At 42.2% G+C, this 12551-nt stretch overlaps 1 protein-coding gene across 1 annotated transcript in view; it reads left to right on the top strand.

Moving 5' to 3' along the window:
- Positions 1-12551, top strand: part of ADAM23 (ADAM metallopeptidase domain 23) — a 175961-nt gene that overhangs the window by 104025 nt on the left and 59385 nt on the right. Inside the window, exons 7-10 of the mRNA XM_066577434.1 lie at positions 1643-1715; positions 2770-2843; positions 5370-5435; positions 9524-9595. Coding sequence (XP_066433531.1) covers positions 1643-1715; positions 2770-2843; positions 5370-5435; positions 9524-9595 — 285 coding nt within the window. The remainder of the gene's footprint in view (positions 1-1642; positions 1716-2769; positions 2844-5369; positions 5436-9523; positions 9596-12551) is intronic.

A 12551-nucleotide genomic window follows, 5' to 3' on the forward strand; every position in this document is an offset into this window, starting at 1 on the left:
GATTCTATAAATTTGGCGTTGTCATAATTGTAATGACCAGTAGCGCTGGCGTAACTATAGAGGATGCAGGGGATGCGGTTGCACCCGGGCCCAGGAGCCTTAAGGGGCCCATAAGGCCTCTCTTCTCCATATAGGGAGCCCAGTACTATGAATAAAGCATTATAGTTGGAGGCCCTCTTACAGGTTTTGCATTGGGGCACAGAAGCTTCAAGTTATGCTTCTGACCAGTAGACTAAAGGTAACATAACGTTTCTATCACATGGTAGAAAAAATAAATGCCAAAAAATGCAAAATATTGCTAAAAGTCATTGAATACATTATATATACCCGAAACTGGATCCTTTAAAAACTAAAACAAAATACAAGGTCTCATACAGCTACATTGACAAAAAAAAATAAAAAGTTATGGCTGCAGGAACACAAAAAGGAAGGTTCTTCAGGCTAAAATTAATTATGTCACTAAGGGGTTAAAAATGGACTCAAAGCGACCAAGTTATGTGCCAAATGTATTTGTATGAGGCATAAACTTAATATCTAAGATAAAAAAGTGACATTTTCAGGAGACTTTTTCAAATTTTAATGGGACTGTTATAGGGTTAACACTGTGAGGGGTGTGTACTAACTATAACCAAAAAGCATGGAATAATGAAAAAGACAAAGGAAAGAAATTGTAAAAGAAGGCAGTCAACACTTAAAAACACGTAATATTGGGTTTATCAAAACAAAAGGTTATAGATTAGGGATGAGCGAACGTGTCCGTTACGGACACATCCGCACCCGGACACCGGCTTTGCCGAACACTGCAGTGTTCGCGCGTAAGTGTCCGGGTGCCGCCGGGGGGCGGGGAGATGCGCGGCGGTGCGGGCGGCAGTAGCGGGGAACAGGGGGGAGCCCTCTCTCTCTCCCTCTCCCCCCCCACTCCCCGCCGCACCCCCCGCGCTGCCACGGCGGCCCCCGAACTTTTTCGCCCGAACACTGAAGTGTTCGCAAAGTTCGGTGTTCGGGCGAAAAAGGGGCGGAGCCGAACGTGTTCGCTCATCTCTAATCAAGATATATACCATAAATGCATACATGAAAAATACATAAATTATACCCGCAGTGTACCAACAGAGAAGGGAGATAAGGCCAACACACGGGAATAGAACCCCCCACCTGTATCGCTGCTTCACATGGGTTCATCAGGACTCCTATATACGTTAATACCAAGTACAGGATTCCCGGTGTGGAGCCTAAAGAGCATTTACACGGGCTGATAACTAGCCTAACAAATGCTTCTAAGAACGTTTGCTCCTGACCACCATCCTGGCCGCCATTAGCTGACAATCAAGCAAACACCCATTTGTTAATTGATTACATCTTTTATGCAAGCAAAAAAATTTTTGTGGACAACACATCCTCCTGTGAATAGGGAATGTGCTGCCAACAATGTACAAACTGTGTAGGTGAGAATGAACAGATTAACAATCATTCATCCCAATACTTATGGTAATTGCTTCATTTAACTGTACAATACAAGGGACATTTGACATGCTATAATTGTTGATCGGGGCTCATTATCTACCCGTGTAAAAGAACCATTAGTGCTGATTTTTGAATATAAACGCACTTTAACTTGTGTTCATGGATTGTTTTTCTTCCACAGGAAAGCACAAGCCGACCACACATCATAGAAAAAGCCCCAGGGTCCCAAATCTCTGAACTTTCAAACCATTCAGGTACATCTTGAGGCCTATACATACTATACATTCATGTTGCCTGAGAATAGTAATCCATATTTTGTCATATATTGAATAATGTTGAGATTCTGCTGCTCTGTATTAATAATTCTAATTTCTTTCCTGTATTAAGGCTAGGACTACACTGCGACTTTGACCATGACCTGTCAAAGTCACTATGTATCACTTGGATAAAGAACCAGTCATGAGAAAGTCAACCAAGCTATTGGCTAGATTGCATACTTCAAGAGTGCTTGTGTGCTACTGTACCCATTAAGCAGACTCCAAATTTCTCTTGAAGGGTACATGATCAGCAAAGCCTCCCTTCTGTTAATGAGAGGGAGACCTTGCTTATCATGCAGCTGTTACATTCGTGCATGGGCAAATGACCAACATATACATAAATTAAGGCACCACCATGTGGGAAACACCAATATAGGAGTGGGAATGCAATTCCTAACCTACTTCAGTCAGCCCTTCCTAAACATAGGGTACACGTCCTGATAGGGACGGCCCGACGTCTTGAACCTACAGGACCTAACCTATTAAAAGGTGAAGGATAGGGAAGGATATATAATCAATGGAAATGCTGTCTATCTAATGTTGTCCAATCAGTCCATACACCACAGGATATATTGTAGAAGGAAGAGAAGGGAACATTACACACTGAGGGATTTTTGACATACAACACCTAAGAGGACTTCTGCAGTGACAGGAAACACATAGGGATTCCCAACAGATGACTGCTAATGGAACTTCTGCAGTGACACTCATTGGCGCCAAGTGCCGGATGACAGGAGGTGTCAGCCGAAGGTGCAGTCAGGGTGGCCCAGAGCTGATGTTGTGACGCCACTTGTTTCCTGATTACAGCCAGCATGCCGCAACTGCAGCCTTCAAGAGAAATGCAGCCTTCAGTGAGTGCAGTATCACACAAGCACTCTTTACACATACATCTATACATGCATATAGTGATACTGACAATGCTTTCATGATGAGGATGGCTTTTATTTGAACTCTTTTTCATTTGCTTATTTTATGCTTCTGAAAAATACAGAAAAGAAAACCAATGAGCAGCCATTCTTTGCACAAACACAATGGCTGCGAAGAAGAAGAAAAAGAGCGCTGAATGTAAGTGAGAATGGAAAATATAACGTAACAGAAATATATAAATCCATGTTTAGACAATTTATCCACCTAAATATGCAGCTATTTTATCAGACTGTGATAGTTCTAAGAATATATAGTCACATGAGTTCTCACATGGATGTTTATCACCACTGTCTACAGATGTATGAGTGTCCATTCTATCACAATACAGAAGATGATTACTTAGAAAGCACCAGTTTTATTCATTCACAAATGGCTCAGTTCAAGGTTTCATTATGACATAAAAATGTCATAAACCGCAAATATACCATAAAAGAGAAAATTGCCAGGAATATTCAACTTTTCTTGCTTTCTGGTGATACTCCTGTCAGGGAAATCGTGGTGATACAGCAGCAGCATCTATTAAAGCTGATACAGGAGTTGTTATCCTGACTCTCCAATCATTGTACCTATATAGTACATCTCCAGCTCCACTACTGGTGTGAAACTAGCAGATTAAGTATTTAGGAGTTTATAGGCAGTGAGTGTCACAAAGTATGCATGTTATATCTAGTGGCTGCAAGACACTGCGGCTCAATAAGGGAGACAATAAGGGGTCTTTCACATGGGACAGAATATTCTGCAACAGCATGGCAGAATATGCCTTCCCTGAATTCTGCCCAAAATCTAGACTGCTAATTGCGGATTTTGATGCAGAATTGCCATCAGGGTTTGCTACTTTCAGTTCCGCACTAAAATCAGCACATTAGCAGTGCAGATTTTGGGGCTGAATATGCCATAGGAGGGCATGTTCCGCAACGCCGTTGCAGAATTTTCCATCCTCTGTGAAAGGTCCCTAAAAGGGTAGTCTGAAAAAATCTAACACAGTTAATCTCATTTAACTAGGAAACGGATGGTCATGAGGTCACCTGGTGTCTATAGATATAGACATATTCTGCTGATTACGATGTGACCTGCAACATACTCATGTGTATATGCATCTTAATGTGATTGTTCTCAGCAAGAGAAACCAAGTAGTCTTGTAGATATGATACCTTTTAATGGCTAACAAAAATACATGATTCTATAGCGAGCTTTCGAACCTACTCAGAGTTCTTCATCAGGCTTAAAGGGGTTCTGTCACTAAAAAAGAAAAATGCTCTACTTATCTATTCCTCCCCCATCAGTCTACTTACCAGATCTTCACCTCCCTTATCTTCTCCTGTCTCCTGCAGTCCAGGGTGTCACATCACCTCCACTTGCCTGATTTTGCTCCTTCCTATGAGGTTACGTACATTAGGTTGGCAGTCTGCCAATGTACCTTACGTCACAGTTCACAGGCCAGCAGGGGGACTGCCTATCTTCTTCAGAGATTGCTCATGCGAGCTATCTCTGAAATAGATTACAATTCCTTCCCAGGCAGTGAAGCTACAGCACAGGGACCTGACCTTCACTGAGCCAGCAGGAAGGAGTTTGTGATAACCAGCCCTCATAACAAGCTGGTCCCAGCCTGCAGTGAACTGACCTGGGGCACTGGAGAAGCTCAACCAGGAGAAAATGTGATAAGGAGACAGACAGGGAAGGGATAGGTACGTTTAGATGATTTTTTTTTTAATGACAAAACCCCTTTAATGGAATAGATCCGAAGAAGTATGTATGTATGTGTATGGCCTCTAAATTGGTGTTAGGGGGTCACCGGGCCAGCGTGCTATCTCTGCTATAGATTTCTCATAATCTCCAGTGATGCATGAATCCACTTCCAATGTTGATTCCGGTCTTGAGAGTGTCAAAGATGGTTATAAATTTGTACTCCCAAATTCTTTTGTGACGTAGAGATTTGAAGTTACCTTTTAATTACTATAATAAAAGACAACTTCAACTCCCTGTCTCCTATGGAACCTTTCACACCAGATGGAATAGGCTGCAAGACGCATCACTTTCCATGGTAAATTCCACACCAAATCCACAGACTACCTGTGGATTTTGATGCAGACTTGAAAATGGCTTAAAACCTGCCTGCTGTTCCGCAGTTAAACCTACAGATTTTGGTGAGGAATTCCACAGCTGCGGATTTGGCTGCATCCCATGTAGAAGGTCCCTAAGGGCTTCTCCAGACAAATGAGCCAGCTACAGTTTCTGCATGGAAAATCTGCAGCATTTCTAGTAGCAAAGTGGATGAAATATTAACAACTCTCATCCATGTGTTGCAGAAAAAAATTCACATAAAATCTGTGTGGAAATTGGCATGGATATCAATTTATGCTGAAGATTTATATCATGCTTTTCAAAAGTTGAAATCCGCAGCAAATCCGCCACAAAAACGTCAACCTCGGCATTCAGTATAGTTTTCCTCTGCAGGAAAGCTGCTGCAGACCCATTTTTGTCTGGACATACCCTAATAAATGTGACCTACTGTTATGTATCTGTGATGTTATGTTCTCTTACCAACATTGCTAAAAAAAAATAGGACAAAAGATTTTTTATCAGATCCATCCATATTTACTTACTGTAAACATTAAGAATCACAAGCATTGCCTTAGTGTATTTACTGCAATGTATCCACAACAGGTGCCCCGCGGAGTATTCGATGAAATGAAATATGTGGAACTTATGATTGTAAATGACCACCAAATGGTAAGCCAGGCATTCACGATTTAATGTATACGCTGATAACTAAACTCATGTTACACTGATTGCCCTGTTCATATATGAAGCAGTTGTTGTCGATCTCCTGTGCACATTCTACGCTGAAAATCTGCAGCAAAATCCAGTACAATGCGTGGAAATGGTGTTTAGACAACTATTCATACGCACTGGAAAATAATCCGTGTGGAATTAAGAGCAAACTGCAGATTCTATCACTGTGAAATCATATAATCATGGGTTTTGGTGCAAACGTACTACGGATTTCACCTACTGATATAGCAATCATTAAATGTCTGTTAAACTTCTTCCCCCTTCTCTCCTCCTCCCGGGGCGGATCAGGAGCGGAGCTAAGCTCCATCCTCCCCCATCCCTCCCATTGCTGGCTGCGGACAAGAGGCGGGGAAGGGGCAGGAGCTTAGCTCAGCCCCAGCCCCACGCCCTGTGATTGCAAACAGCCAGAGGGGAGGAGGGAGGAGAGAGGAGGTGAGCCGACAAAGGGGAGGGAAGGGGAGACAGCTTAGTAGAGCCCCCCCCCCGCCTGATGGCATATACACCGAGCCGTGCATCACATGGTAGCGTATATCAGCCGGCCATGAAAACACCAGCAGATATACACTCGTGTGAATAGGCCCTTATTGAGACATACTAAAATCCAGAGGCGTAAGTTGCAGCTTCTGGGCCCCAATGCAAAATCTGTAACAGGGCCCCCAACTATAATGCTTTATTCATAGTACTGGGCTCCCTAAATGGAGAAGAGAAGCCTTATGCGCCCCCTAAGGGTCTGGGGCCCGGGTGCAACCGCATCCCCTGAATCCTCTATAGTTACACCCCTGCTAAAATCTCAACAGGAAGGGCATACAATGGTGCAACCATCTGATGTATTTCAGGCTGTCACAGCAGCGCTTAGTCATAGCGTGGATGTGTTATAGATTACATTACAACCTTATGCCATCAGTATGTGATCTGTTTTTGCTTCTGTGTATTTTATTTTCTGCTGCACAAATATTGATCCATAGTTGCCAATAGAAGATAATAGTAATATGCTGGTAGAACTGGGAAAAAAAGAGGTCATGCTGTGTTTTTAACCCCTTAAGGACATGGCCTTTTTTTCCATTTTTGGTTTTTCCTCCCCCCTTTTAAAAAATCATAACTCCTTTATTTATCCATCGACGTCGCTGTATGAGGGCTTGTTTTTTGCGGGACGAGTTGTATTTTTCAATGGTGCTATTTAAAGTACCATATAATGCACTGAAAAACCTTTTAAAAAATTCTGAGTGGAGTAAAATGAAAACATTTCCGCCATCTTTCGGTGCGTCTTGTTTCTACGGCGCACAAACTGCAACAAAAATGACATGATAACTTTATTCTATGGGTCAGTGCGATTACTACTATGCCAAACATATAGGTTTTTAGTGTACTACATTTATTTTGTTCAAAGATGTTTAATTTTTTAACTAATTTTCTGCCGCCATATTCAACTTTTTTATTTTTCCGTCGACATAGTTGTGCGAGGGCTTATTTTTTGTGGGACAGGACGTTTGTGTTTAGTACCATTCTGGAATAGATATGACTTTTTGATCGCTTTTTAATGCATTTTTACTTGGAGACAGGGTGACCAAAAGAGCGTGTTCTTTTTAATTTTCTGACAGCATTCATCATGCAGGGTAAATAATGCATTACTTTGATAGATCAGACTTTTACAGACGCAGCCAGCGATACCAAATATGTATTTTTGTTTTATTATTCAGATTCTTTTATTATAAATATGTTAAAAGGGGAGTTTTTTGGACTTTTATTCCTTTTGTTTTTAATAATTAATAAAAATTTATTGCTCTTATTTTTACTTTTTTTTAATGTCCCCATAGGGGACAACAACATGTGATGCCTTGAATGCTCCTGCTGTATGATGTAATGCCATAGCATTACATCATACTGCGTTCGGTCAGGCAGTATGACCGAGCATGGCTTGATAGGCATTCTGCCAAGACAGTCCTGGGGCCTTTCAGAAGGCTCCTGGCTGCCATGACACCTGCACAGCTCCCTGCAATCTCATCAAGGGGGGGTTCTACGGGACGTTTGGGGGATTTAAATACCACTGTCAGATTTGACATCGACATTTAAAGGCTTAACAGCTCAGATCAGCCACGCAGGTTATCAGAGCTGTTGCCGTCGGGTGTCAGCTGTAAGAAACAGCCAGGACCTGCGTTGTATGGAGGAAAATCACCCCGTGATTTCCCCTCATAAATACCCCGATGCTGCAGGGTGTAAATGTACACCCTGCAGCGTTGATGGGTTAAAAAACAGTGGTTAAAATACAGCCATAGGAATAGATACATTGATTTGTGGGCATAACAACGCTCAGCAACACGAATGAAGGGAATCCCTTCCCTTTTTTTTTTATAATCTGTGCCAGAGAGAGAACGAACCAAGAAAAAAAAAAAAAAGCTCGGCACCCGGCGTTCCACATAACAAAATGCTCGAGTCTCCCATTGTAGTCAATGGGGTTCGTTACTCGAGTAGAGCTCTCGAATTTTACGAAAAGCTCGACTCGAATAACGCGGACCCGAGCATTTGGGTGCTCGCTCATCTCCAAATGTAATGAAATAAAAAATCAGCTGGTCAATTATACAAATTAGGCAAGTTCTAACATAAAGAAATCAGAAAATGCCTATTGAAGACTGTAAATTACCTTCTATGTAAAGAACTAGAACTTCTCCAGTACACTATCCACAGTGTGCATTAACCCCTTAATGACCGCCCATACATCTTTTGATGGTGACCATTATGGAGCGGTAATCTGCAGCGCCATCTTTTGACTGATTATAGCCTGGCACTTGCTCTAACATCAGGGACCAGAGAAATTTTGGATCCCTGGTGTTTAACCCTTTACGTTGTAAAGTGAATCCAAAGAACAAATAGCAGCATCTCTTTTTTTCCCCAATCCCCCTAAAAAAATTAATAATAATAATAAAAAGTTATCCAATACATTATATGTATTTAAAAAATGATGCCATTAAAAAAGACAATTTGTCCCAGAAAAAAAACAAGCCCTCATATGGCTAGGTTGATGGAAAAATTAAAAAAGGAACGGCTCATGGAATGCGACCATGAAAAAAACTGAAAAATTGGTTGGTCATTAAGGCGCAAACAGGCTTTAAATAACACTAAGGGGTTAAAAAAGTTGTACAGGCACATACTATTGATGACCTATCCTCATGTCATCAATAGTTGATTCCTATGACCCACTGTCAATGCAGTGTGGCCGGACGTCCTCATTGGGGTCAAAGGCTGGAGCATCATAGAGGGCTGCCTCATATTATACTTCTGCGTTCCACCCCAGTGTCAGAGCCGGAAGTGTAATTGAAACTCCACCTCTGACCCCGAACATGATGTGTAGCCCTGTTGCACTCCCAGTGGGATTGACGATCAACAGATCTTTGAGGGATCCCGAGCAGTGGGTTTCCAGTAGTCAACTACTGATGACCTACACCAAACTAGCTCATCAGTAGTATTTGCCCGGAAAAACCCATTTAATGATGGTTTATAATCTCACCTAGTAACTTTTCCCGGTATAGATATATACCAGTATAACACATAAAACTCTGTCAGCCATCTAGTGCATGCACAGTAATATGGCGCCCACTTACCTGGGTTGACTTGCCCCAATATGATGCACTTTTTTAAAAAAAAGTTTAGGCATAAGTTTATACGGCATGAAAAAGTATACTACAACTAAAAGACAACAACGCTGCGCAGCTAAATACTGATCTTTGACTGGACAATAAGAGAACAAGCGCACTACGTAAATTGCATAGGGGGTCTTGGTCAACTCTACAGAAGGATGTGATGAGAGCACACTCCATATATTTGCCCCCGGCTATAAGTTCCAGTAGAAAATATTCTACTCTAAGGCAATTGTAACTTGAGGTACCAAGTTTCTCATCGCTTCAAGACAACTTTTTTAGTCACCACATGGTGGCAGTATTGCATTTTTGTAATATTCATTGCATTCAGGGATCAGAAATGAAATATCAAAATACTCCAAGTCGATGAACATCTCTTATCTTTTCTTCTAGTACAAGAAACAACGCTCCTCTTATATTCATACCAGCAACTTTGCAAAATCCGTGGTAAACATTGTTGATTCTGTGAGTATATTAATGATTTCTTTTAAGTTATACAATATTTGCCCACATACTTACTGCTAAACAATGGGTGCTGCAGCAGTGTTTCAGGATATGCTTTACCCTTGAATTTAGGGTAATCTGATTTCCTCTTTGTAAGACATTGCGTACTTGCTGCATGCCGCCAGCTGCCGTGCACTATGCTGCGATAACATGGGAGCCTATGGCAGATTAGTACAGCGTATTACGTGTGCAAAACCCACACATGTTATACTGTGTCACCACACGCCTGTGTGAAGGAGCACTAAAAATGTTATGTAAAAAAGTATAGACACTTCAAATTTATAGAGCCTCGTGTGGCGCAGAGTGCTAAGGCAGCAGAAATGTAGTCCTAAACTCTCGCTCACGGCCTGAAGGTTGCAAGTTTAATACTTGTATGGTTCAAGTAGCCAGCTCAAGGTTGACTCAGCCTTCCATCCTTCTGAGGTTGGTAAAATGAGTACCCAGCTTGCTGGGGGGTAACAAATAAATTACTTGAAAGCACTGCGGAATAAGTTGGTGCTGTACAAATAGCAAGATATTTTTTTTACATTTATTAACATATAATATTAATAATCCTTATTTATATAGCGCCAAACATATTCCGCAGCACAGAGGGATACAAAAAAGCCAAAAGTACAAAAACCACGGTTACATATAGTAATCAGTTGATGGAAACACTAGGGGTGCGGGTCCTGCTCAAATGAGCTTACATACTACAAGTAATGGGGTGATACAGAAGGTAAAGGGGCTGGAGATGTGCACGGTATGGCGAGGGTGGAGAGTAAGGGATGCTATACACATAGACAATGGTCAGACATTAAGCTGTGTGGTGGCTGAATCGGTGTGACTGCAAGGGCGGTTGATGGCGGCTAGCAGGGGTTGCAGTCACTAGGACAGGGAGCATGTTATCAGGCGGAGTACAGAGGGGTTTGGTTTAGGGGATATGTTATGCCTCCCTAAAGAGGTGCATTTTTAGAGCACGCCTGAAGTTTTGTGAATCAGAGATTGCACGGATAGCTTTGGGTAGCGCATTCCAGAGGACTGGTGCTGCTCTGGAGAAGTCTTGTAGGTGGGAATGAGAGGTTCGTTAGTAGAGCGGAGGGCCTGGGCTGGGTGGTGGATTGAGATAACAGAGGCAATGTAGGGTGGCGCAGAGCTATGGAGAGCTTTATGGATGAAGGTAGTGAGTTTAAATTGAATTCTGTATTGGACGGGCAGCCAATGCAGTGACTGGCACAGGGCAGAGGCGTCTGAGTGTATTAAACAAAAACTCACATAGATGTAATAATCTTCTGTGAAAAAGGTAAGGAGAACCTTCTGCTCTCATACTCGGTATTGATTTCTTTCAGCAGGCCTTTCTAATAAATGTCTACCAGCCTCTGATATCTTGCAAACGGTTTTACCCACGCTCTTGTAGAAGATATATATTCAGTTGTGCAATGCAGAAGGGGTTACTTGCATGCCCAGCTAATGAGCTTTGGATCAGGACTTTGACTAGGATTATTGCAAGGTTAACTTTCGACTCGGCTTCAACCTTCTGGCAGATGCTCTTACTCTCTAGTACAATGAAGAATTCATGGTAGATTCAATGATGGTGATCATCCCCGGTTCTGATACAGGCCAGCGGTCCCTAACCGTAACATTCACACCTCTATACTTTACAGCCGGTATCAGGCTTTTTTGGTCAAATGCTGTTTTTAATATTAGCCAAACATGTCTTCTGGTACTTTTCCCACGTAACTTTGCCTTGCCAGTTCAAAGCACATTCTTTCAGAATTCCTGCTTTTTGCATAGTTTTTCATGAGTAAACTTTAGTCTTATCCTGATGTTCTTTGTGGACAACAAAGGTTTTTTTTTCCTGGCACTCCTCCAACATAGATCTAATTCATTTAGCCTTTTTCTAATGGTGGACTTATGCCCTGTGACATCACTAGTGGCCGTATCCTACCTGTAGGTCCTGTAAGGAAATTCTTTGGGGTCCGAGAGTCTTCTTTCAGCATACTGTGTTCTGCTCTAAGGCTGAACTTGCTTTGATGGCCTTTTCTGAACAAGTTCACACCAAGGGACATCAGAACTGAACCTTCTTGATTATGTGGATGTTCTGGATTCCAGTACTTAGTGTATTCTTATTATACCAAATGTCCACCATGTAAAGTATCTGTATGTTAGGTTTCAGGCTAATAAAGTAGAGGTATTTAACAAGTATGGAATGCTCCTTATGTTGTGCAGTGGCCTGATGTGGTACTGCAAGTTGAGTCTCATTGAATTCAGTGGGACTCAGCCTCCGGTATTATCCCAGACAGCTTTACACATTGTGCAATTATCTCCTTTTGGCAACAAAGCAGCTCCGTACATTAGAACACTGACCCCCAGCAATAAGCTGATTGGCAAGTGTCCTGGATGGCAGATCCCTGCCAATCAGCTATCCTAGGGATAGGTCATCAATTTTAGAAGTGGGATAACCCCTTTAAATCAATGTCATAAAACATAGGAGGCATATACTTATAAGGTCTCCCCTTAATCCCCTAAGGACATGACCTATTTCAAACTTCGGAGTGATTCGGAGTTCTTATTATGGCACATTCTACTTTAAATGTAAATTTTAGTCGATATGTCATCTATTTATTTAGGAGAAAATCTCAAATTTAGAAAAAACTTCCTATGACCTAGTCACAGCTAGAGATGAGCGAGCATACTCGCTAAGGACAATTACTCGAGCGAGCATTGCCCTTAGCAAGTACCTGCCCGCTCGGAAGAAAAGATTTGGGTGCCGTCAGGGGGCGGGGAGCGGTGGGGGAGTGCGGGGAGGAACGAAGGGGAGATTTCTTTCTCCCTCTCTCCCCCCGATCTCTCCTCCTCACTCCCGCAACTCACCGCTCCCCCGCACCGGCAGCCGAATCTTTTCTTCCGAGCGGGCAGGTACTCACTAAGGACAATA

This window comes from Eleutherodactylus coqui, chromosome 8 (genome assembly GCF_035609145.1).
Source record: "Eleutherodactylus coqui strain aEleCoq1 chromosome 8, aEleCoq1.hap1, whole genome shotgun sequence".
Taxonomy (NCBI): Eukaryota; Metazoa; Chordata; class Amphibia; order Anura; family Eleutherodactylidae; genus Eleutherodactylus; species Eleutherodactylus coqui.